Raw genomic sequence first — 27833 nt, forward strand, 5'->3', positions numbered from 1 at the left:
TCACCGCAGAGTTATGAAGCGAGGCCAGGGAATCCCGAGTGTGTAATTACTGGACCGTCCGCAGCATGCAGAAGGTAAGCCTACATTCGCAGATCAAGGAGGTGTCACAGAGAGACGCAAGTTGGTGGTGTGCACGTGTGTTACTCTACTTCGGAAAGATCGCGGATCTTCAATCAGTATTTGTTGGCAGTTTAGAGAACACTCGGTTGTTTATTTGCACCTCGCCCGCTTCCGCCGCCCTCTTGAACATTCCGGCAGGATTTGGCAAACCACTAACACCTTTTCCGTGGAATCTTCTTCTAGTTGGTGTGTCAAGAAATATGTCCAGCTTTGATTGTCAACTGGAGCTGTAGCCTACTCGTGAATGAGTTTATTGTTTTAGTGAAGTAGAGTATACCAGAATTTGTTTTAGTAAACCCAGAAATTTGGTATAGCGGAAGAGCGAACTGAAAGTTCTGGGACTTTTGAAAAACTTTCTCTTCAAGTTGACAGGTTCCTGTACCATTCATTATGTCATCGAAACAAGTTTCCCGTATATTTGCGTCGGCATCACGACTTCGGTCGTCCCGACAATCAGCAAGCACACTTGCCGTGCCCAGGCAGCGTCCATCCCCACCACCACCAGAGCCCCACGGCAGTGAGCAGACCCACTCCTCGGACATTAACACCGTGCAACAGATGCATGAAGTTATTGTATCGGGCGCTGCTGCAACTACAGCCACTGATGCGACCGGAACCACTGCCCCCACCGTAAATCAAAGGGCCGAGTCGTGGGGTGTCTGCCCCGTTAGGCACGGTACCTCAACCGAGGAGAGTCACACTCCGAAGCAGCAAGATGTCGATCTAAAGGTGCGGTCATTTGATGAGATTCCTGGGCCCAAGGGCTGGCCTTTCATCGGTACGCTTGGCACATACTTGGTTGGAAATGGCCTCAGTCGCATTTACGAACATCAGGTAAGCTTATTTTCAAATTTTGTTTTTACAAAGTAACAAGGAGGCCTCTTTCTTCGTAATTTGTACTTGCGCACCCGCCTCGTACTTTGAAAAACATTATTGTAGCCTTTCGCCATAAAGATGATAATTCTTCAGAAGGCTGTTCACTTGACCAATGGGTACACGGTTCAGGCATGTATAGGCTATGCTTCGTTTTTGCATTGAAAGGGCATGGACAACAAGGCATTTTCTCCTTTGTAAAAAGGCCCCCGTTTGAGGAAAATTGTAAATTTCTACTGATAGCATTTTTCGGGCACCAAGGCACCAATGGCCTCCGCTCCGTGAAGTATCAGGCCTGCATGTTTGACAGATCAAATCAGTCGGTATCAATCCTTCACATGTGTTCCCTTTATCACTAGTTAATGGGGCTTATCTTCCGAGTCCATTTGAGCATGTAAAGGTTTAACGCTGCTGATCAATAGCAAATAAAGGCACACATCTTTTAAGCAGATTTTAGACAAATTGTTGAAGACGTTTCTTGAAAGCGTACCGTTGAGGACCACGAGCTATGTACGTGACGAATTATAAACCATCACGTGGCATCACGTTTTAGTCAAAGGTTTTGTCCGCGAATTCGGGCAAACGACGAAACATGTTTGTGCTTCGCCCACTTTTAGCACACGTTCATGGGCACATATAGATGGCGAAAATTGAAAGTGGGAGGGGTGGGGCAGTCTCTTACATCTTTAGTATTTCAGACATACGTTTTTTTAAATAGGACTTTGATTTTTACCATGGTATTCGTATACGAGTATTTAAAATAGAGTAAATATATTTTCTACCTTCATGCATGACGTTTATAACATTTAAGTTGAACAAATAAAACCGTGCCATCCTTTATACAAATCGACAGGCCCCATATACTGTCGGTCACAAGTTTGGTATTTTATGATGCCCTCGTCTGGCCCCATCTTAAAACTTTTTTTTCCGCATCAATATTTTCCGTCCACTGTGAGAGTAAGGACCCAATCCATTAAAGGCTCTGGACACCTTTAGTAATTGTTAAAGTCTGTGAACATTTTGACTCAATTGGTCGTCGAATGGAAGAAAAACCATCCTTGTCGCACAAGTTGTGTGGTTTCAGATGCTCGATTTCGAGAGCGTCTCAAATTCAATTCAAGTAATTATTTCAGTGAGAAATTACTCCTTTCTCGAGAACAACGTTAATTCAGAGGGAGCCGTTCTCTCAGTGTTTTATACTATCCATTGCTCGTTACCAATTACGTATTTATGGTAACAATTGTTTTGAGTTTCCAGTGCCTTTAAACTTAAAGTCACCTGGAAGTGGTATTTTTTCAAAATAAAGCTTTTGTCACTAATGTATTTTGATGAGTGGAATGTGAATAAACAGTTAACTAAGGTTTTAACAAATCAGTTATTATGTTATTTACAAATTTAAGAGTAGACTTCGACCCGAGAGGGCGCTGTTCGTGACGTCAATCGAGGCAGACTTTGCCTGTAATGCGTAGAGTAAACACAATTGCAAAGTACATGTACGGACCAAGTCGTGAGTTTGTACGTTTCAAAAATGCCGACCAGGTGTATTGCTGCTGAATGCAGAAAAAACACTTTTTGAAATGTACCAACTCACGACTTGGACGTACATGTACTTTGCACGTGTGTTTACTATACACATTGCAGGCAAAGTCTGTCTCGATTGACGTCACAAAAGGGGTAGGCGGAGTCAGCCCCGCAAACTTTATATATTTTTTAAACATATAAATCGTGACAAACAATTACTAAAAAAATTGTTTTATTGTTCGTAAGCATATACTCTTATGTTTGAAAGAAAAAAAGTTCTATTTCCAGGTGACTTTAAACATGACTTTAAACATGACGAACTTTGAAAATGTTTTTACATGACAGCGGTTATAAAGCCTACGCTTAAACCGCAGAACTATAATGCTTGTGGTCAGATATTTTATGACTCTGTTAGTGAAAGGTTGATCGGTATTTTGGTGATGGATGACATTTTAAAGACTTAATGATGAAATGTTTATGACCGTCCCCTCCCTTTTTTATTTGAGTAAATTTAAGGAGACGTCATATTTCAGTTGCGTGGGTTAAATCTAATTATGTTTCCACTCACCTAATACAAAAAATAAGTGTTACGGAAACTTTCTACAACGAACTGACTCACTAAAAGACACTGGAAACTATTTTTTAATTGTCATAGACCAGTCTTCTCACTTGGTGTATCTCAACACATGCACCAAATAATAAACATGTGAACATTTGAACTCAATTGGTCATCGAAGCTGCGAGATAATAATGGAAGAAAAACACCCTTGTCAGACAAACTTGTGTGTTTTCAGATGCTTGATTTCGAGACCTCAGAACTGACTTATTTCTCGAAAACTACGTTTCTTCAGAGGGAGCAGTTTCTCACAATGTTTTAATTTATTCTATCAACAGCTCTCAATTGCTTGTGATTTTTTTTTTATTATGCCAGTAATTATTTTGAGTAATTACTATTGTTGTCCAGTACCTTTAAACTCAGACAGTCATGAATGAAAAAAGTTGCGTAAGTGTTCTTTCTCGAAAACTACGTTTTCGTGCATTGCTATTTTAATATCACTCTTTTATCGAGAGCCAGCACTTCACCAGCTCGTAGACAATGATCTTGTAAACTTCCTTTGAAATTTACGTTTGTTTTACCATGTTCTTTTTACACGATCGTTCCCTTTTTGGATATTATGTGCAAATTGACAAAACTATCTTGTTGTGACTTTGTGAACAGGGACTTTTTGGTGATTCGTGCTGTTGTCCTGCCCGACTTGCTTAGCAGTAATAGGAGTACATTATTAATTGATAGTCAATACACTTCGTTTGTATACCGCCTCAGGCAACCCACGTCAGACGACGTGGTAAAAAAACCCATTAAAAAGTATTTACTTTTCGCGCCTATAACGTAAAACCTTAGCGGTTATTTTGTGGAGCTTCTTTTGAAGTCTGATGGCGGTCGATGGCGGTCCCGAAGTGTGAGTTATCGATTAGAACATTTTTTCCTCCATGATTTTAATAGGATAAGTTTAAACGAAGCTTGGGAATTAACAGATACTATAAAATGAGAATTTCGTTAATGATGAAGATTTTTCTTGGAATGAACAAGTAATCCGGTTTTTACCCCTTTACCTCTTTCCACTTCGCCTGTCGTGTCATGATGGTCCATTATTATGTCCCTTTTCATTCATCTTTTTATAAAATCCCATTTAAATTAGTCCTCATTATTGTTACCAACGAGTAAAGCCGTAAAGCTGCAAAGCCTCCAACACTTTTGTTTGTCACGAAATCTGTTTAACTATATTTTTGAGGCATAAACAGAGTCTTGTTCCTGGCCTTCGTCAATGCGTTATGCTCACTGAAAAAGGACCTGTGGACTCACTCAGTCCATCAGTCGGCAGAGAGCAAGGACCCCTTACTCCTTACATTATGTCCCCATCTATTTTTTACCTTGATGGCAAGATGGGTACTACCGGTCAGGACCGCACGTGAGAATTGCTGAGGCAGAAAATCGGCAACAATTCCGGTCAGACTGACAATACGCCAACGGCAAAGGCCCACTTTACCAAGAACAAACTACTCCACAAGTTGTGAAAGAGCAGCCCCTAGATAAAAGAAACGTGTTGAAGAAGAGGTCTCTCAACCCCTCGATCGTCCTGGGTGTTTTTTAGGGGCAAGGTTCGCTCTGGTACAGGTAGGTTAATTGGTGATTACGCAATGTTCGTGTCCTCGCATGGCTCCTGTAGTGTCCTTTGATGTCTTGAAAAGGGGGCGTACCCATTGTGAAGTGCTCACTTCTAGTAAAATTAAGAGTAAACAGGGTGAATAAACTTTCAGGCAACGCCAAACGCCCCCCCCCCCCCCCCCAAAAAAAAAAAAAAAAAAAAAAAAAAAAAAAAAAAAAAACGTGCTTTGAAAGTTAATTTAGAGAAATTTACAAATCGTTCGGTGAGGAGTGAAAGACCTGGGAGTTGAGGCACGTTTTGGGACACCTTACGGGTAAAACGCGTTAATTACACGGGGACATAATCTCTCTCTGCCGCATGCTATTTAAAAGACCGGGCATCAGAGACCCTCATCACAATCCAAAACCCCATCATGTTTTTTTTAATCGAATCTGTTTTTGTCAGCCCGAGCCTGGCGTTTATTGTCCTGCTTTTGTAAACCTTGGATTTAATTGCGGGGACAATAATGTGTCTGTCGTTCTTCGTGTATACATGGAGGTAGAATTAGACAAGGGGCGGGTGATTAGGGGGGGGGGGTGCCCACCCTTTTCTCATGGCGATGATCCATTAATTTTGAAGGTAACGAACTGTCTGGGTTGTTGTTCAACACAGAAGGGGTACAGTCGTGTTGTCGTACATTCACCATCCGAAAGTAAGATAAATGAGGACGAGATTAGCTGCAGTAATATCCCAAATAATGTCTGCAGTCTTAAAGTTGAGACATTAATAATCATTAGGGGTTCTAAACCATTTAGGGTGGTTTTTGAAATTGATTTTATAACCCATTGGATTAAGCTATACTGTTTTTAATGAGCTGCTTTATTTCTCTTCGTATTTCGATTCATACCTTGCCCCATGGAGGAATAAATTAATTTATTCCTCCATGCTTGCCCTTGTTTATCTTGCCAACTATAGTCATGTCGGCAGTCGTAGTTGTGACAGGGGTTCCAAACTCAACACATTATGTTTGAAATTGATTTTGTAACCCATTGGAACAAGCTTTACTGTTTTTTAATGAGCTGCCTTTATTTCTCCTCGTATTTCGATTAATTTATCTTGCCAACTATATGTCGGCAGTCGTAGTTTTGACATTAATAATCGTTAGGTTCCAAGCTCACCAGATAATGTTGATCGTTCTCAGGGTGGTTTTGAAGTTGATTTGTATAAACTCACTCAAGCAAACTACCCATTTTGTTTTTTGAGCAGCTATACTTACGCATTTCTCCTCGCATTTCGATCCATTTATCTAGCATTCATTTATCTTGGCAACTGTTTTATGTCTGCAGTCGTATAATTGATACATTAATTATAGTCATTAAAGGAAGTGGACACTATTGGTAATTACTCATAACAACTAGTAGCGTAAAACCTTACGGGGTAATGAGTAATGGGGAGAGGTTGATACTATATATAACGTTGTGAGTAACGGCTCCCTCTGAAGTGACGTAGTTTTCTAGAAAGAACGAGTTTTCAACGAATTTGAATAAGAATTTTGAGGTCTCGAAATCAAGCATCTGAAAGCACACAATGTCGTGTGTCAAGGGTGTTTTTTCTTTCATTACTATCTCGCAACTTCGATGACCAAATTGAGCTCCAGTTTTCACATTTTTAAAATATTTTTTATGATCATGTTGAGATGCATGTTGAGAATACCAATTGTGTCCAGTGTCTTTAAGGGTTCCAAACTCAACATATCTGGGATTGTCTGCAGGTTTCTGTGTACCGTTCCAGGCATTGAAATTCATCTTTTAGAGTGCAAGACCATTTCATAGCAAAGGGCACTTACATTGGAAAATCTCAAGTCCATGGGCAATTTTTGAAGGGGCACCAAGGTCATGACCGGGGCATCGGAGAGCCATGGCCCTTCATGCTATTCCAGCTCTGCCATATTTTCTGAGTGTGTCCATTTCAAAAATATCAGGCCTGATGCCTCGTTTTTGAAAGGGCAAGGGCACAAAGGCATTTTCACACATAGAAAGGGGCATCCTATGAGGAACATGTAAATTTTGCTGGAGCATGTTTTGACCAGGGGGCATTGAGGCAATCACCTTCGTTGCCTCCGCGAAGTATCAGGCCTGAAATGTATGTTTAAACGTCTTATTCAAGACCGCCTCGTAATGTCAATTCTGTTGTGAACGTGTGATATTGGCCTATGTTTACACCTCTTTACTATACTGTCAACTCAACTCGCCTGGTCTTGGCGCTTATAAGACGGCGGAATCAGCTCACCTGTGACACGCCACGACTGTACACGATACCAATATAAAAGTACCCCGTGGTAGAAAATTAAATCGGGAGAACCCAATAAAGCTGTCGGTAGGGATGAAAAGGCAACATCTCAGCACCAAGTTCTTAACTCTGATCCTTAAGACCGGCATCCTCACACGGCGTGTGGAGCAACCCAGCGGCTGTCGACCTCCATTCAGGGGTCGAGACTCCGTAGATTTAGGTTAAAGTGACGGCATGATTGCTGGACTCGACCCTTGCGGGACATCAACCTATTCTGATGGCAATTCTGGGAGGAGACGCTCGAATTCTGGTGTGGTGTCATTTTTCTAGTGTGACCTTTTTAAAGGCACTGGACACTATTGGTAATTACTCTAAATAATTGGTAGCATAACAACTTACAATGAACAATGGAGAGCTATTGATAATATAAAACATTGTGAGAAACAGCTTCCTCCGAAGTAGCGGTTTTTTTGTTTTTTGAAAAAGGTAATTTCTCACTCCAATAAAAAATATTTCAGCTGAAGCCTTTTATTATGCATCTGAAATCACACACCATTATGCAAGAAGGTTTTTTTCTTCATTATTCTCTTGTAAATTCGATGACCAATTGAACCCCAATACACAAAGTGAGAATACTGGTCTTTGACAATATTACCAGACGTGTCCAGTGCCTTTAAAGTCATAAGTTAAATGATTTCAAATGACATACATTTGGAATGATGTCACAAACACTAAACGATGTATGCAAAAGCTCCTGACAATGACGGAGATTTCTTTTGGAGGTTCACCATTATTTGTGACTTTGTTTGCATCAACTGATGGGAATGGTGTCACAAACACTACGACGATGTACGCAAATGCGTCTGACTAATTAATGTAAACGAGGTTCCTTTTTGGAGTAATTGTGACTTGACAATTCAACAGGTTTAATCAGCGAGGAATCAGTAACAGATCGTAGACCGGTAATTTAGCTTCTTTAACCTTTATCGACCATATTCTGAACTTTATACTATTGTCCTTCTATACTTGGTTTCTTCTTTTGAGGCAACAAGTTTACCCCGAGAGTTGCAAAGAAATTGCTTTTCGAAGACATCCTTTTGTGGGGAATGGTGTCGACATCAGTTTAAAAAAATAGAGTGCATTTTCGTCACATTCCTTGAAGGCTCCTTTTCATATGGAAGAAATGACATCTGAATACGTTTTCAAATTGCTAAAACTGTTTTTCATCCCCAAGATTGTTTGGCATATATCTATGTTTTGTTTTTTCATGGGCAGCCTGAAATGATTTGTTTTTATCTTTTTGCAAGCATGAAGACGTCACGGGTCACGGTAAAGGCACTGGGGTGGATTTCACAAAGGTAGTCCTAACTTAGGACTAGTCCTAGGCAATGCTAAGAGATAGGACCAGTCCTAAGTTAGGATGAGTTACTGGTCCTAACTTAGGACTGGTCCTATCTCTTAGCATTGCCATGGACTAGTCCTAAGTTAGGACTACCTTTGTGAAATCCACCCCTGGACACGTTTTGTAGTTTGTCAAAGACCAGTGTTCTGACTTGGTGTATACGGTTCTCAACATGCATACCATAACAAGCTTGTGGAAGTTTGGGCTCACCCAAGACTGTTTTCATCTCAAAAATGATCAGAAAAGTTAGTTATTTTAGGGTTTTTCCATGGACAAGTGTGAATTGATTTGGTGGAATCTTTTTGCCATAAATAAAAGGAGGTCACGCACTCCCGGTCAGTCACTCCCTACCCATCTTGGGCTATACACTGCTGGATTGTAAAAGCACCCAGCCGTAGCTAACGCCTGCTTCGGTGACTGTCCAAGATGGGGGTTCTGAAAAGAAATCGCAGATCACAGAGGAGGGAAGACAACAGACAAGGAGCTCTTAAACATGTTTACAAGGCTGGTCATTTGGGGCCAGCTATCCTCTCTCTTTGATGACGTCTCGACCCTGGTTCGGTTGTAATAGATAATGAGAGTGATTTATAAACATTGAAGGTAAAAGAAGAACTCGCAATTATCAAAAGTAAGAATAGTCTTGCCCTTTGGATGTTTTGACTTCGGGAAAACATCTTTTGTTGGTGGGTTCACTACCCGGTGACAATCCCAAGTTGTTTATATGAGGCAAAACTACATTCAGCTGTTTGTGTACATCATTATGGGCCTATATTCATTACACACATAACATCAAGGATAGCGACCTGCTTTGGGTAGCTGGTACACATGCCTTCAAAAGTTAATTATACGCTCTCTGGATTTTAAGTTAAAGGCACTGGACACTTTTTGGCAATTAGTCAAAATATAAATATGTTGGCATACAGACTTACTTGGTAACGAGCAACGGAGAGCTATATGATAGTATCACCATAGGGAAAGGTCATAACCATGTTTAACAGCTTGGGAGGAGCGACTCCCTTGGAGTAACGTGTAGTTTAGTGAGAAAGAGGTACATGTTCAGAGTCTCTAGAAAAGACTTGAAGCCTGTTTTCAGTCCTCTGAAACCACACACAAAATTGTGCAACAAGTGTGTTTGTTCTTTTATTATTTTCTTGCAACTTCGATGTCCAATTTTGCCCAATTAGTGTTCACAGATTTGTTATTGTATGCATACTTATGTTGAGATTTACCAAACGTACCATGCGCTTTTATACGGGATACTTTTTAGGTGATGAAGTCGAAGATGACTAAAACAAACGTCAGCGTCCAATGGGGTTTAGTCTTTTTTATCAGCTCTAAATCTACTGTATCTTATCGATAGTGTGCCCATGTTATACTGGAAGTAGACCAGTGTTATAGTTGGTGTTAATGGTTTTAACCTCACCTAAAATCCTTTCGCAAAGTGGTCTTTGATTTTGAATGTGAATGCCTCACAGTTAGGATATGTCTTAATCGTATAAAAGTAAAACTCGAAAGCTGCGATTTAAAAAAGATGGTTGTTTTTACAATCAGTATTACTTAGCTTTGATTCCATAAAAAGGGGTTTGGACTACATGACAAGCACTTAGGCCTATAATACCGTCGCTTTTGGCCTATTCTGATGTTCAACAGATTTCCCAAAGCTGCTTATATTACGTGTTAAAGGAAGGTCGAAAAGATGATAAGCCTATGGAACGTTAACGGGAAAAACCAGTTGTCTTGGGTTGAGGAGGTCTTGACATAGAGTAACCTCAGAGTGAATTGTTCTGGTGAAGATTAAGTCTTACAAAGCTCATCCAAGAACGACGCTGCTCGGACTGGCCTTTTCTTCATCTACTTTGATCCCTTAAAGTCACCTGGAAATATATATTTGTTTTCCCTTTCAAACATAAGAGTAATGCTTACGAACAATAAAACAATTTTTTTAGTAATTGTTTGTCACGATTTATATGTTTAAAAAATATATAAAGTTGTTTGGGGGGCTGACACCGCCTATTCTTTTGTGACGTCAATCGAGGCAGACTTTGCCTGCAATGTGTATAGTAAACACACGTGCAAAGTACATGTACGTCCAAGTCGTGAGTTGGTACATTTCAAAAAGTGTTTTTTTCTGCATTCAGCAGCAATACACCTGGTCGGCATTGCCGGAAAAAAACATTTTTTTTTTTTTGAAACGTACAAACTCACGACTTGGTCCGTACATGTACTTTGCAGTTCTGTTTACTCTACGCATTACAGGCAAAGTCTGCCTCGATTGACGTCACGAACAGCGCCTTCTCGGGTCGGGGTCTACTCTTAAATTTGTAAATAACATAAGAACTGATTTTTTAAAACCTTCGTTAACTGTTTATTCACATTCCACTCATCAAAACACATATATTAGTGACAAAAGCTTTATTTTGAAAAAATACCACTTCCAGGTGACTTTAAAGGCGCTGAACACGATTTGCAATTTTTCACTTGGTGTATCCCAACATATTTATGCACCATAAAATAACAAGCCTGTGAAAATTTGGGTTCGATTGGTCATCGAATTTGTTAGAGAAAAATGAAAGACAAAACTCCCTTGTTGCATAAAGTGCTTTCAGATTCCTAATAAGACTTCAGGTCTGAAGTATTATAGTGAGTGAGAAACTTACTCTCTCTCGAAAACTACGTTATTCACAATGTTTCATCAAGCTCTTTACCAAGTAGGCCTAAGTTTTTAAGCTAAATTATTCTGTGTAATTACCAATAGTTGCTTGCTTGCTTGCTTAAGTCGAGTGGTGTCCTCGAATCACGATGGTTCCCCAAGCCTTTCTGTCCCCCATTGCTGACTTGAAATCTGCTGATTCAAGTCCTGTGTCTAGTTTCCAGTGCCTTTAAACACATTTATAAGGTTGCAGCATGTCAGTGGTGCACTAGTTTATATTGAGGCAATGCAAATATCTTGCAGTGCCAGGTCAAAGGAAGCAGAAACTGATCTTCTGAATACATCAAGAATTTGGGTACGTTTTTAAAATGTCCATTTAGATTTACATTAAACGTACAGGGTTTGAAGATAATGATAATGGAAAGCTTCCCTTCAAATATTACGTACTGAGGTGCTGTAGTTTTTGAGAAATGAGTAAAACAATGTCATGAAAATACGTTTGTAAATGATTAAAATAGGTTTCGTCTCATGAGACGAGAATTATTTTCATTACATTGTTTTACTCATTTCCCAAAAACTACAGCACCTCAGCACGTAATATTTTCAGGGAAGCTTTCTACTATCATTATCTTCAAACTGTGTAAGTTTAGTGTAAATCTGTGGAACTGTGTTTTTTGTCCTACACAAGTTGCACAGACCCTTTAAAAAGGAAAGAGGAGAGTTTAGTCGTAGGCCTACAATACATTATAACATTCTTCGTAATACAACAAGATTTAGTCTAGAAGAAGGGGAGGTTTTTGTACCTAAACAAAAGGGGGAAGGTTTAGTCGTAGGCCTACAACATCTGGCTTGCAACTTGCTGACTGTGTCGGTGGTATACAGTGTACGTTACCGTCCAAAATGCGATTAATGTTTTTGTTCCGCTTTGTAAGAGGTTTTATAATGAAAGACAAGAAGAAATCTCAATCTCCTTGGTACACCTTTGTTAAGAAACTTGTTTGACAAATCGCCTTATCGACTTATATCTTAAATATACAGGAAGGTTTTCGGTTTCTGAGAATCCTGCTTGTTTGCACATATCCACACGTGCACCATGTTCTAGAAATGTCCAAGTTCACAATGGGAATTCGAACACAACGGATTCTGACGTGTAAACAAAGAGGCTTTTGTTGGTGGTCGATTACAGTTTTGGGGTCAGATGGCAAGCCTTTAGTGTGTTCTGTTTTTCAAAACCACACCAGAACAAAGAAACATGAGTGAAGATATTAAAAGGTCAACATTATTTGATGATAAAAGAGGGAACAGGGATTTATGCTGTATACATATTATGATTCAATGATCATGTTTTTGTTTTTATCACAAAAATACCAACTAGTAGTCTCAATATTCACGCGATAACTCGAAAACGCGGGGAAAAAAAGTGTTTTCGGGAAGGTTTCGTAGCGAAATAACTTCACTGTACCTATGTACAAAAGGCGATATTAGTTTTCCCAAGCATAGAGCAAATAAATAAAGAAGTTTGAAGTGTGACAACAATTAATGTTGCCCTTAACACAGAGTCAGATGCACTAGCTATTTGGAGACCAATATTCCTTGCAATTTTCTTTTTAGCAGGTTTTTAGAGAAAAACCGTTTCAAAGAACATGTAACTATTGGTAAGATTATTACGAAACTCTAGAACTGCAACCTAGTTTCTGGTATTGATCTTTGTCCTAAGCATTCCGTTATGGCTATCTGCCATCTTAAAAGGCACTTGACACTATTGGTAATTACTCAACATAATTGTTAGCGTTTAAACTTTCTTGTTAACAAGCAATGTAGAGCTGTTGATTATAGTATAAAACATTGTGGGAAACGGCTCCCTCTAAGGTAACGTAGTTTTCGAGAAGGAAGTAATTTTTCACTAAAGTATTTGAATTTGATTTCGAGACCCCAGAACTAGAATTTTAGGTCCCGAAATCAAGCATCTGAAAGCGAACAACTCCGTCTGACCAGTCTGACAAGGGTGTTTTTTCTTCCATTATTGTCTCGCAACTTCGACGGACGACCAATTGAGTTCAAATTTGCATAGGTTATTTAATGCATTTTAATGAAGACTGGTCTTTAATAATTACCAAAGGTGTCCAGTGTCTTTAATTCGATGTTGTCACTACCCACATTTCCATGAGGTTGTTGTTCTTAGAAGGAATGATTTCTCGTCCAACTGCTAAGCAAAACATTAGGACTATCTTAGCAGGGAATCCGTCAAAATGAGTGCGGACAAAATAGACATCTTTGTGTACTGTGCTAAACGGCAACTTTTGGTGCAGAAAGTCTACGAAATCATGAAGGAAGGATGAAATTGAGCCCTCTGGTCACCGTCGGTTCCCCCTCGATAAATGACCTCAGCAGTCAGATCGAGTATCTGAGCTAGTTGTAATGGGGTCACTCTCTTCATTAGAGGGTCTTCAAGAAGCAAGGACGTTCATTCCAGGTGATGCCCCGAGCACAAACCACAAACCTAGATATTTTCATGTCATCTGAGACAATCAAAGTTTCCTGGAATCTTCAAGTGAGTTTGTCAGCAAATTAATGAGGTCCCCGTTGGGCAGAAGATCTGTGAAGCCCGATTGGCGTCCCCTTTTTAAAGCCACTTGACACCTTGGTAATTGCCAAAGACTAGTATTCTCACTTAGTGTATCGTTGGTGGTCATCGAAGTTGCAAGAGAAATAATGAAAGAAAAAACTCCCTCCAGGCGTGAAGTATGTTATTATTTGAGTGAGAAATTACCGCTTTCTCAAAAAACGCGCTACTTTCAGCCATGTTTCAGAAGAGGGAGCCGTTTCTCACAATGTTTTATATTATCAAAGGCCTCCCTTGCTCGTATTTGTTTATGCTAACGATTATTTTGAGTAATTATCAATAGTGTCCAGTGCCTTTAAGTGAACTTTCCAAGGAAATAAAACCAGTCTCTCAACTTACAAATGACCTTTGCTGTTAATCGAGCATTACTTTGTGGTAATTTGATTTTTGGGATGGAATACTTATACGGGAAGGAAAGGTGTTAACGCAGGAGGGTGCATGATTCTACTTTAGAGACTTTTTGTTGGCCATTGTCCATATAACCGCATTATTGATTTTTGTGAACTTAATGGATATCCGGTTTAGAGAATTTTAAGGATCAGTAGGTTTGATTTGTTTATTGACCTGTGTAAATTGAATGGATTTGTTTATTTATTGTTCGTTATACCCGGTATCTAATTGTTTATGCCCTTGACGTCTTTTCATGGAACAACAGCAGGTTATAACAATAATAGGCTACAATCAGCATTTGACTATAAAAGAAAACAAAAAAAGAAAGGGGAAAAACACACATTCATCAAGAGTGACATTCTCAAAGTGGCGAACTCAAGAATTCTGACCAAGGCCCGATTTGAGTTTCTCATGATGTTTATGCGGGGGGAAAAAAGAAGAACCCAAACAAACACTTGCGACCACAGGCGCAAATCCTGGGGGCGTGAGTCTTATGTCAAAATAATCCGATGATTTATGCTATAGTTCTCATAGCGTGGAGGAAGAAACCTCCATGCATAGTTGGGAAAGGTAGTTGATGCTGTCCTGCAACCTATACATTCCAAATTGGGAGATTGCTTGCAGCTTGCAGTACTGATCCAGATCTAGATCCAGATCTACGTACCAGCCCACAGTTTCTAGTGGATGAAATTTGATGCGTAGGCCTGCACCCTTTGGACTGTGAACAAGGGGATAACCCTGTTTCAGCCACAGACAGGAGTAGACATGACAGTCATGCCCCTGGTGGAAACATCCCCCTGGTGGCAGTTGATTTTGGGTGTGGCCGTCTCCTGTGTACAGGAGAATCGGGCCACCGGAGATTCTGGAAAGTTAAAGGCAGTGGACACTATTGGTAATTACTCAAAATAATTATTAGCATAAAACCTTTCTTGGTGACGAGTATTGGGGAGAGGTTGATGGTATAAAACATTGTGAGAAACGGCTCCCTCTGAAGTGCCATTGTTTTCGAGAAAGAAGTAATTTTCCACGAATTTGATTTCGAGACCTCAGATTTAAAACTTGAGGTCTCGAAATCAACCATGTTTTTTCTTTCATTATTATCTCGCAACTTCGACGACCGATTGAGCTCAAATTTTCACAGGTTGGTTATTTTATGCATATGTTGAGATACACCAACTGTGAAGGCTAGTCTTTGACAATTACCAATAGTGTCCACTGCCTTTAACGCTGCCTGATTGGGGATATTTCAAAAGAGGGCGCTATCAGAGGTATTATGTACACAGTTCGCCGTATGGTGGACAGAATCTCCTGCCTCACAGGATTGTGATGTTTTTTAGGCAATCTCTCATGAGCTCTCATAAATTTCGTTCAAAAATGTAGTGAAATTGTTGGTCTACTATAGAGCATGCCAGAGTGTAGATTAAACAACCCATATATGGGACCTAAATGTAGCCTAATTAAGCCCATGCTCTGTACCTAAATGTAACACTGTTACTACCTACCTAAAGGTGTAGCTCGAGGATATCCAACTGGTATCATGAGTGCTGACTGGGGAATACTATTATAGTTACAGTATTGGGGCTATGCGATAAGGCATGGGTTACATTTTGGGTTAAGGCTATCATTTTGGGTTAAGGCTACATTGAGGCATTACAGACATTTTAGGCATAACATTATTTAAAAAAAGTTGTAAAAATTGTACCTCCATTCCTAAAACTAGTAATGAAAAGTTCACTTGTGGGAGTTGGCACATTAACTCATCAACTTAAGAAATTTCATAACTTAAGTGTAGGGCCCCTATAAACAAAATTTTAGAGAGCCACAAATACATCTTCAGATCTTAACTGTGGTGAAGTTTATGTTTTTTTGTTTCTTAACCAGGCAATATTAGTTGTATTCTCCCATTCAGCATAAACAAGATGCTGGCAAAGCTTGTGTTTTGACAACATGTCCGTAATGTTTCACTACAAATATCATTCCAGTAATATTTATACATGCAGAACTGAAAACCATGTGCTGTAGTTGGGACCCTTTGACCTTTATGTGATGGAATGATTAAGGGTTTAATACAAAAACGTGACTTGGGGTAAATTACAGAACACACGCTTAGGGCATAATAACAAGGTTTCAATTGGGTACACCATGGGTTTACAAGCCTCCCAAACAAAACAAACAAGTAATGCACTCCACTCAACCATGCCAATGTGTTTTTATAATTCAGCTCTTGACAAAAATTCCAAAGCAATTCAGTTTTGTGCATGATTAAAAAAGGTTTTTTTTTATAAAATAACTGAATGCTACTATAGTGCAGTATATGCTTCTTATAAATCATTTTAAGTGTAATCATGTCATATCATTGCCAACTTTGTATATCATTGCTAACTTTGTATAAATACAAAGTTCGCAATGATGTGACATGATTACATTTGTTGGTACTTAAATTAAGATAGAATGGGGGAAAAGTTGGTAGTATTGCACAAAAATGTTTTGTTACTGGTATCATGGTAACTTACTCATATTTGAATCAAGTTATAGGTAAAACTGACATGACTTTTGCCAATAGACCTTTAGCACCTGTCACCATCTTGGTCATGTTCCCTGTTTCTAATAACAGTATGGCACTAGACTATTATTTCCTCCAGCCTCAGTTTGGTTACAATGAGTTGGAATGGAGTTTAATCAAGATGGCTCTACCGTGATACAGGTATTGTATTATTATAAAATCTTGATGGTTAATTTATTTAAAATATTTTGTTCCACCAACAGATAGCGTTCACCAAGCAATATGGCCCAATATGGAAAGAGCGTCTGGGGTCATTGGAGTTCGTTAACCTCGCTGACCCCGAGCTGGTTGCACTGATGTATCGCCATGACAACAAGTATCCAATGAGGGTCGACATGAAACCATGGAAAGCGTACAGAATGCATCGCAACGAGTCTCTGGGTGTGCTGACACAGTAAGTTGTGATTAATAATGTTTACAATAAAAGTTTTATTCATGATATTTTTCTAGGGAAACTGCAGCATGTTTCCACAGGGCCCAGTTACATAGAGCTGCTTAAAGACCAGTGGACACTATTGGTAGTTACTCACAATAATTATGAGCAAAAAACCTTACTTGGTAATGAGTAATGGGGAGCTGTTGATAGTACATAACATTGTGAGAAACGGCTCCCTCTAAAGAACAGGGTAACATAGTTTTTGAGAAAGAAGTAATTTTCCGAGATTTGATTTCAAAACCTCAGAATTAGGGTGTTTTTCTGGAAAAAGGTCTAAACATTTTGGTTTTGTTTTTCAATTTGTTTTGTTTGTATATAATTTTAAAACTTGTTTACCTGTTGTTGTTTTTTTTAAAGTGAAGGGCAACAGTGGCACAGAGCACGACGTCTACTTAGCAAGAAAATACTCCCGCCCCAAAAAGTTGGCGCTTACGTCGGGGTCATCAATGAAGTTATTGGGGACATGGTCGAAAGGTTACGCTACGTCCGGGATGTCACTAATAACCAGGAAGGTCTGGTACCTGAACTCACCAATGAGATGTACAAGTGGTCAATGGAATGTGAGTGTAATGACAAAATGATTGTGTACCTAGCACACCAGTTTGGTTTTTCTTGAATGAAATAACAGAATTGACTGAAATATTATTTCAGTTAAGATTATATACATGTTCTTATTACATTTGCACCTATCACATGCCAGTGCCTGCAGGTCTGCAGTAAAATTGTGCTTAGGATTTGGTTCAAACAGCTTCCCTTACAAAAAAGTCCTATCTATAGATGGAATGTCTATGAATCCTTTAGGATTTAAATAGGATTCCTACAAGATTTTTATAGATTTTTCGTCTCTTCTTTGATTCCTACAAGATTCTTTTAGGGTTTTTTTTGTAAGGGATTCCCCCCCCCCCCCCCCCCCCCCGTGCAAAAACTTTGTAATTTATGTTCTGTAAGGAAACAATTTAGGTGCAGTCAGGTTTGCATAGTGGAACCTTTCCTGGCCTTTCCTCCTCTGGACCCTGGTTCGAGTCACCCTAGGGATACAATGTGGATTGGGTTTCCAGTCCCTACAAGGGTTTTTACCTCGGGATTAATTCTATGGGGGTTTCCTCCCACATCAAAAGCAAAACATTCCTCTCTAGTCTTCTCTCCATTGGGTTCCTATAGTACAGTGATTATTAAGATCCACTTCTGAGAGTCCTTGGCTTCACAACAAGAAGAAATTTAATGCAAATTTTCTGTTTTTACTCGGAAAACCGAACTTTCAGATTTTTACCGCAAATTACGATTTTAAAATGTATTATTCGGATCGAAAATGTCAGATATTTCCCTGAATTATGCTTACAAATTTGCTGTTTTGAAATTCGAAATATTTGAGAAATCAATCCCATCTGGAATCGTCCGCAATCGCGCGCGAATACACTAACTTATTGCCATCAACTTGACATCAACTCGCTTGAGTTGTCAACTCGCCGTCCACTCTCAACCATGCACGCAGGTATGGATTAGTCTTGTCAGCGATCTTGGGCCAAGACTATTCCAAATGCAGAAAAGCGCTCTCTGTTGTCGATTTGACTGATCATAGCCTATGTTATCAATCAGATGTATTGTAATCTTTAAAATTCCTGACCCTATATCTTGCTTCCCGTAGCAATTTTTAAGATCCTGTTTGAGACGAGAATTGGTTGTCTTGACAAGCAGATTCCTGCCGAATCTCAGCGCTTCATCGATTCCATCCATCAGATGTTCCAGTCGGGCCAGATTCTCTTTGTGACGTCTCCGGAGTTCTTCAGGAAGTATAATCTCAAGCCATGGAAGGATCATGAGGCAGCTTGGGACTACATCTTTAGTTTTGGTGAGAGCTACTATCAAAGTACCTGATGATCATTTCAGGGTTCTTTTTGGTGATCATAGACCTTATTTATCGCAATACTTGGTGTGCACATTAAATGCAGTGGACACTAGTGGTAATTACTCAAAATATTTATTAGCATAAAACCATAATTTTTACTTGGTAATGAATGATAGGGAGAGGTTGATAGTATAAAAAGTATTGTGATAAAAACGGCTCCTTCTGAAGTAACGTAGGTTTCTAGAAAAGAAGTAACAACAGACAATTGGACAAAACAGGACAAACAAACAAAGAAAAACGCTACTAAACGAGCTAGGACGGAACAAGAGGGTATAAACCATAGCTAGAAATTCAAAAAAGGGCAAAGGATGAAAAAGAGAAGAAGCTAGCAATAATAATCAGATACAAGAGATTTCTTGTAAGAGTTCTTCGATCGTCAAAATCATAAGCAGGGACACTTCAAACTAGTTTTTCAAATTTCTTATTCACAGCCAGGAAAGCGGTTGATGGGCGATTGGCTGAGATCTCCGCGCAATCAGAAAGTGAAGGAGAGCATGATTCCGATGGATTCTTAACGTATTTACTCTCGAGCAAACAACTCACTATGAAGGAGATTTACAGCAATGCATGTGAGCTTCTACTAGCTGGGGTGGACACAGTAAGCAAACTCAACTTTTCGTTTCATTCAAACTATTTGTTGTTCTTTTTGAGGCACTGGACACTATTGGTAATAAATCAAAATAATTCTTAGCATATACATGTGACGGTTATAAAGACACCCCACCGAGTTTTCTTAATTTTCCTTTAAATGTACTTTTTTTCTTTCATTTGTAGACGTATTACTTACCTTACTTTTTATCCTTCCGCCAATTCAGTGCATTTTGGAAATGTTTATTTAACATAATGCTAATTAACCGGTTTACACCTGCACCCTCACAAGCTTCACTTCCACATTTTCACTCACTTTCCAATGATATTCACGAGAACATACTTGGGAACGAGCAATGGAGAGCTGTGAAAGTACATGTATAAAACATTGTGAGAAATGGCTTCCTCTGAAGTAACATAGTTTTTGAGAAGGAGATAATTTCTCACTCGAAAAATAAAAGACTTCTGTTGAAGCCTTTTATTAATTATGCATCTGGAAGCACACAAAGTTGTGCTAAAGGGTGTTTTTTCCGTTCATTATTCTCTTGCAATTTTGATGACCAATTGAGCCCAAATTTTCACAAACTTGTTATATGCATATGTTGAGGTACACCAAGTGAGAAGACTGGTCTTTGGTAAATACAAAACGTGTCCAGTTCATTTAATGTACAGTACTTCCTATACATGATGTTTTTTTCTTTTTTTTGGGGTGCTACAGTGTTACAGTGCAAATCAAAAACAAACAATTATTTTATAAATATACCTTTGGTTTTTGAAACCGTTCAATGATTTGCATCCTACAACGTAGAAAGAATAATCTGCAGGAACAATAATAATTGGAAAACACAATCTGAGAAATTTTTCAAATGCAGATTGGTAGATTGATTTTGTTAATCTCTCTCTCACTGTAAAACCACATTTCTTTGAAGGGGAATTGTTTCTTAAAATGTGTCTCAAGATAAGGTTTTTTTTGGGTCATTCATTTATTTGGAGTAACTAACACAGGTACACCCTCCCTTTGTACCTGTGCAAGTTCCTAGTCATAATCGAGAAAAGGAGAAGCCACATTTGCTTGAAATTAAAGCCATTTTCACACAATGTAAAAAAAAACTCCTGGCGAAATGTTCACAATGTCTTTTTGTGAAAGTACAGCAGGTTTTTTGTACATGGTCTCCATTCATTGGGAGTTTTTTTCAAACATTGTGAACTTTTGTGGTAGATACCGACCTGAGACAAAAACTTACTTTAGCGGAATTTTTCGCAAGGAACCTTCATGCACTCCCTTATGTGAAATGCTCGGTTGTTTATTGGTAGGCTGCTTCTCTTGACGTGTTCGATTTCACTTCCATTATGGTCCCAACAATTAAGTATGAACAACAGACCCAAAAGACAGGCACCTCACACGTACATTTCTGGGAAAGTCTGTACTTCATCTTGATTGACACTAAGTGGTATAAACTTTTTTGTTCAAAGGGATGGATGTCAAAACCAATGTTTTCTCACTCCGGACTTGACAACTGATGTTTGATGTAAACCAGTTTGAGGGAATCCTTTATTAAAACTGACCTGAGTAGGTCACCTCTATACACAAACACCACTTAAAGGCGCAGGACTCCATTGGTAATTGTCAAAGACCAGTTTTCTCACTTGATATCCCAACATATGCCCAAAATAACAAACTTGTGAAAATTTGAATTCAATTGGTCTTCGAAGTTGCGAGAGAATAATGAAAGAAAAAACACCCTTGTCGCACAAGTTGTGTGCTTTCAGGTGCTTGAATTCCAGACCTCAGCTGAGAGGTCTCAAATTCAATTCAAATATTTTAGTAAGAAATTATTACTTTCTCAAAAACTATGTTACTTCCTTTCTCACAATGTTTATACTATCAACAGCTCTCTATTGCTCTTTACCAAGTGAGTTTTTATGCTAAATGTTGTTGTTTGAGTACTTACCAATAGTGTCCATCAGTGCCTTTAAACTCTGAAAAAACATCCAGCTGCTCCTTCCTCTGTGTTTAGAGGTAGACCCACTGGTCAAGCTATGGGAGGTAACCCGTTTTTCACCCAACCACTAAATTGCTCTGGGCATAGATGGACTGGTGTCATGTTTATAGGTTCCATGACTGTAGGGGTTGGGGTCAGGGGTCAGTGAAGACAAACATACAAACCTGTAAGATTAGATTCAGAGATAAGAATCTGAAAGCTGGTCCGTGCTTATAAAATGCTAGTCTTGGCCCAAGATGACAGTGATCAATAGTGGATTGTGTGCTCAGTCATAATGCCCCCTTCAAAAGTATCCCATAGACTTCAAGATTTTATTAGGTGCCCTTTTCAAAATGGACAATGGCCTTGGTCTCCCATACCCAGGTCAAAATTCCAGTTGAACCTAGTTAACTGGGGTCAACTGGTTCAACTGGATAGTGATCAAACTCGTCCATTTTCCATATTAACCAACTGGTTTGGACTAGGTTTAACTGTGTTCAACTAGGTTGAAATTATAAACCAGTTGGTTTCTGTCCATTTTCTATATTAAACTAACTGGTTTAACTGTGTTTAACTAGTTTATCAACTGGTTTCAACTAGTTCCAGTTAAACCCAGTTTAACTAGGTTCAACTGGAATTTTGACCTGGGTAGTTGAAATTCCAGGCCTTTGATTACCTATTATAAGTTCCTTACTGCAATGAAGAGTCAACAGGGTCCAATTTCATAGAGCTGCTAAGCACACAAATTTGCTTAGCATGAAATTTCTTTCATGATAAAAACAGGATTACCAACAACATTTCTGTTTGTTGCATATTGCTTGTTACTAGTAATCAGCTGTTGTTTGCTTATCCTGAAAATCACATGGACATTTGGTTGGTAATCCTGTTGTTAACAAGGAAAACATTTCATGCTAAGCACATTTTTGTGCTAGCGGCTCTATGAAATTGGGCCCAGATCAGGGGAAAAACTCACCATAGACCGCCTGTGTAAAACATAAAAATAGGTGAATAGCAGACCATACACGTAACATCCAGGGAAATAATTCTGCCTCATAATACATTTAAAACTTTCAAACACTTCTATTGTTTCAACCAAGAATGGGGATCATGTCATTCATGTCAATGTCAGACATTAATAAAATAGACAAAGCATAAATCCAGTGAATATCCCAGATACCAAGACTAAACAGGCAGTGGACACTATTGGTAATTGTCTAAGACTAGTCTTCACAGTTGGTGTATCTCAACATATGCATAAAATAACAAACCTGAGAAAATTTTAGCTCAATCGGTCATCGAACTTGCGAGATAATAATGAAAAAAAAATACCCTTGTCACACGAAGTTGTGTGCGTTTAGATAGTTGATTTCGAGACCTCAAGTTCTAAACGTGAGGTCTCGAAATCAAATTCGTGGAAAATTACTTCTTTCTCGAAAACTATGGCACTTCAGAGGGAGCCATTTCTCACAATGTTTTCTACCATCAACCTCTCCCCATTACTCGTCACCAAGAAAGGTTTTACACGCTAATAATTATTTTGAGTAACTACCAATAGTGTCCACTGCCTTTAAGCACCTTCTTCACTATACCTACATGTATAGCAAGGTTCGACCAAAACAACAGGTGGAATTCTTTATCAATAAAAGGCGCCGACTGTAATTCATACTCAAGGGCCCTTTTACAACCCTCAGGGAAAACTTGTCGGCATCCCTGACAAGAAACAGAACTGACAAGAATCTCAAAGAAAGAGAGAAGAGAGTGGACAAAAATATATGAGTAATTTATGATTGATATCTGAGGGGATGTGGAGGGAGTCATAAATGACAAATCTAATTTGCGATATGTAATATAATTTTTATATAGGTTCCGGTTTGTTTAAAGACACTGGACACTATTGGTAATATTGTCAAAGACCAGTCTTCTCACTTGGTGTGTCTCAACATATGCATAAAATAACATGGGTCGTCGAAGTGGCGAGATAATAATGAAAGAAAAAACACCCTTGTAACACAAGGTTGTGTGCTATCAGATGCTTGATTTCGAGACCTCAAAATCTAATTCTAAGGTCTCAAAATCAAACTTGTTGAAAATTACTTCTTTCTCGAAAACTTTGTCACTTCAGAGGGAGCCGTTCCTCAAAATGTTTAATACTATTAACCACTCCCCATTCCTCGTTACCAAGTAAGGTTTTATGCTAATAATTATTTTGATTTGAGTAATTACCAATAGTTTCCACTGCCTTTAAGGCCAAACTTTAACTGGGGAGAAAACATGTAAAGAATTTGATATTGGATCTTAAGGGTCAAGAGGAGAATAAAAGAAATGGATACCGAGGTATTCCTGAGGACTCCTGGTCTAGGTTGTTTATCTCAGTATTAATACATTTCCATCATAATTCAGAATGTTATGAAATATTTTGCTGACCTGGATTAATATATTAATTTTCATTTCCATACAACGGAAATGTGTGCTCATTTTTTTGTTTCTAACCAGGGGGGATCTTTGACTCAGCTGTCAAATAAACAACAAATTCCTGAGGACCCTTTTTTTTATTTTTATTTTTTATAGTTTTGAATCTCTTTTTATTTGTTTCATTATTGTTTTTCCCTATCTTTTGCTTTCTTTTACTTTTGTGTGACTTTTTGAGAAAAAAAAATCATGTGAAAAAATACGATCTCTACTTTGTATAGGGTGTGCATAAGTGTTTTAGGGGAAAACCAGTAATTTTTAGTTTATGCAATTTCTGCATATTTCCCCTGCTTACTTTTTTTCTACTTTTTGGATATGCTGTTTTAGAGGGTTTCAGGAGACACTTGCAAAAAATAATCATTTCTGTTGCAATGATGTCTAGGTCAAGCCATATTTTGGCTTAGATTGACTAGTTACCTAGTGAGTTTTTATGCTAACAATTATTTTTAAGTTATTACCAATTAGTGTCCAGTGCTGTATCTTAATTGTTAATTAATTCTTGCTTGTTTTCTACAGACATCCAACACACTGGCCTGGGTACTGTATGAACTTTCCAGACATCCAGATGTAGAGAGTCGATTACATGACGAGGTATGTGAAGTTTTGGGAACTGACAAGATGAGGGCAGCAGACACTGAAGACTTGGCCAGGATGCCCTACCTCAAGAGCATTATCAAGGAAATACTGAGGTAATAATAATCATGAAATCTTATAAAGCGCACAAATCCATCAAAGTGCTCATGTGCTAAATACAAACAATACACATGTTCATAACCAAAATTTAATCGCAAGCCTTAATGGAGCAAGTAGCCTTGGATCGGTCGAGTTTGTCTTTGAGTCATTTGTTATGAAATGCAAAGGGGTAGATAAATAATTTTAAAGTAGAATAATTTATAATAATCAACACAAACTTGTCTGGAAATTGCACGGTTTTCCTTATACGTTGCAAACATGCAAAATTCAATGTTCTCTCTCTTGCTCAGAGAAAAAAAAAAAAAAGTGAGCCTTATGCCTGTGACCATAAACTTAATTTTTTATTGTTAATATTATGCAAATCACAAAGTCTGATTGGAATGTTGAACACTGAGGGCGCACTAGGGTTCCCCACATTTTCAATGATGTTAATGACTGTTTCTTTACATTTTTTGTTTGTTTTGTATTTTATGTTTTTGTCTTTTTACACTTTCTTGTACCCATGGGAGACCATTATCAATTCAATAAAAAGGAAAACATTTCTGCCAAGAAACAGATTTCTTTTGGTTCAGTCATGTTTTGAGAGCAATCAATGGCCGATTTATGAACCAAAATATTCATTTTTGTTTTGAAGGTTATATCCAGTTGTTCCGGCCAACAACCGTATATTGGAAAAGGACATTGTCATTGGAGGATATCATATCCCTAAAAAGGTAATGGATCATAAAGTTATCTCAATGTTATAATGGGTCTCTATATGTTTGGTCATGACTCTATTGTGGGAAGTAGAGCAACTTTTGATAGTTTAATGCATTTTGAGAAAGTTTTCCTATTGAAGTCTTACATTTATGGGATTTTTGCGATATCTCAAAATCGCTACCACCTTTTAATATGAAATTTTCACTGGTTATTTTGAACTAAATAATATCTACATTTACATAGAAGTAAAACAATCAAACGGTTCCAAAATGCAAAGATATTACCAAAACCATTATAAGGAATTAGAACCTTTACCTCATCAGTCAAAAGAAAATTGTTTTTTTTTTTCCATGAGGGATGAATGGCAACGCAGTCTTGGTCCAAGACGTCACTATCTCATACGCGTAACGTAATGTAACGTATAACCGACAGTGTGCGCACTTTTCTTCCTGAATTTATTTGACGCTGGAAATAAAACCAAGAAAAGACTTACACAAAGCTATCGGGCGATTCAGCACGCTGTACATGGTAGCGAGATGAGACCTGCGCAAAGCTAGCATGCAAAACGGCGCACTGCACATGGTAGCGGGAATAGACTTGCGCAAATCTAGCGGGCGATACAGCACGCTGCACATGGTAGTGAGATGAGACCTGCGCAAAGCTAGCAGGCAATACAGCACCCTGCACATAGTAGCAAGAATAGACTTGCGCAAATCTAGCGCTGCCCATGCATGTAGCGATCACTTGGAAATAATCCATGCGAAGGCCTTGAAACCAAGACTATATGTATAACTTTGAAAATGTATGTTTTCTTCTTTTCTGTTTTTCTACAGACAATCATCGGTTCCTTACAGTATGTCATAGGCAGGGATCCAAACATATTTGATGAGCCTAACACTTTCAAGCCAGACCGTTGGTTGAGGGATAAGTCGGGTCGGCTGAACTGCTCAAGCTCCAGCTTTGCCTCTGTTCCCTTCGGGTTTGGACCTCGGATGTGCATCGGGAGAAGGATTGCAGAACTGGAGCTCAATTTAGCTTTGGCAAAGGTAAGCAAATAAGTTACAGTTGCAAAAACAATGTGTCGGTATCATGTTTGTAAAGTAATTATGTCGTAATACTATCAACAGCTCTAATTCCTTGCTCGTTACCGAGTAAGTTTTTTTCTGCTGATTTCAGAATTACCAAAAAAGTGTTTAGTGCCTTTAGACAGCTGTATTTTCCCTGCAGTATTTTCATTTTCCGATGATGGCGGTGATGCTTACAGTCAAATTACATTTTATTGATTTGTGATTTAATTTATATTTAATTATTTCACTTCAGATATCACAGACGTTCAAATTGCAGTATCTAGGTGAAGGCACAGTGGCTCCTACAGTACAAGGATTGCTTGTTCCAGGAGGACCAGTGAAGGTTGGATTCACAGACAGATGATGCAGAAGGGCACCAGTGAAGGTATCTTTATTTGATGAGACTGCATGCTCATGTTGGTGACACAAAACTGACGTTCGGCGTTTTGGAATAATAGAACATCTGCAGCAGAGATTTTATATTCTGATGAGATTGGATATATATGTAGATATTTGAAATAAAAATTGAGTATTAATACAAAATCATAATGGTGTATCATCAGACTTCAAAGCAACAGTTGGCAGGATTTACACAAAATTCAAAAAAGTTTTGTTTCTATTTTTATTTATAGTCGTGCTGGAACTAATGAAATCTAAATTATTTATACAAAAATGTTTTTGTTTTAAATGTACAAATTCCCTTTAAAATTCTTTGTTAGTTGGAAGCATTATCAAGTTTCGTGAAATGCTCTCATCAGGCAATGATGTGAGCACATCTTATTAGCTTATATTTTCATGGTTCAAAACATTCTTTGGAAACGTGGGAACTGCACCATATAAAGGGAAAGTTTATCATTGTTTTGTTGGAAGAGTAAATTAATTCCCACACTCTAGTTTTTGTAATAAAAAACTCACCATACAAACATTCTGTGGAAATGTCATTTTGGTGGTCACTAAGTTTGAGGGAGAGAAAAAGCCTAGCTCAATGGGCCAGCTTGGTTGTCTTGTGAAGATATCTTCCCTAGCAATGCAAAGGTTGTGTGTTCGAATCTCACCAGATTTATTTGCCTGTGGTTTTTTTTTTCACACAGAACTCTTGAAAGAAGCGAGTATACAGTGTATGGGTGCAATTATTGAAAAGGGTTTGTTTTAGCAATTTTGTGCACATTATTTTTGACTATTTAATACACAATGATCATTTTTAGGGTCGTCAAAATGTCGTTTCCCAACTTTACAGTATTTCAGATGCACTTTTGATCATCAGTGAGCTTTCAGATTCAGTAATATACCAATCATGGCCTTGTCTTCAACAATGCAACATTCATCCATTGGCAGTATGTTGACTATAGCCTTAAAGGCAGTGGACATTATTGGTAATTGTCAAAGACTAGTATTTCACACTTGGTGTATCTCAA

At 38.5% G+C, this 27833-nt stretch overlaps 1 protein-coding gene across 1 annotated transcript; it reads left to right on the forward strand.

Moving 5' to 3' along the window:
- On the forward strand, positions 1-27833 carry LOC117289714 (cytochrome P450 27C1-like). Its single transcript, XM_033770971.1, has 9 exons — positions 1-954; positions 16782-16972; positions 17372-17574; positions 18660-18863; positions 19352-19518; positions 24476-24648; positions 25287-25365; positions 26185-26397; positions 26672-27833. The coding sequence occupies exons 1-9, from the start codon at positions 511-513 to the stop codon at positions 26780-26782; spliced, it is 1785 nt and encodes a 594-aa protein (XP_033626862.1). The 5' UTR covers positions 1-510; the 3' UTR covers positions 26783-27833.

The sequence above is a fragment of the Asterias rubens genome, chromosome 4 (genome assembly GCF_902459465.1).
Source record: "Asterias rubens chromosome 4, eAstRub1.3, whole genome shotgun sequence".
NCBI lineage: Eukaryota > Metazoa > Echinodermata > Asteroidea > Forcipulatida > Asteriidae > Asterias > Asterias rubens.

Excerpts from the sequence above, each read along its gene's own strand:
- LOC117289714 (XM_033770971.1), top strand. The coding sequence starts at position 511 with ATGTCATCGAAACAAGTTTCCCGTATATTTGCGTCGGCATCACGACTT. Across the intron at positions 16,973-17,371 it reads TCTCTGGGTGTGCTGACACA|TGAAGGGCAACAGTGGCACA; the intron begins GTAAGTTGTGAT and ends TTTTTTTTAAAG. Across the intron at positions 24,649-25,286 it reads ATTATCAAGGAAATACTGAG|GTTATATCCAGTTGTTCCGG; the intron begins GTAATAATAATC and ends TTTGTTTTGAAG.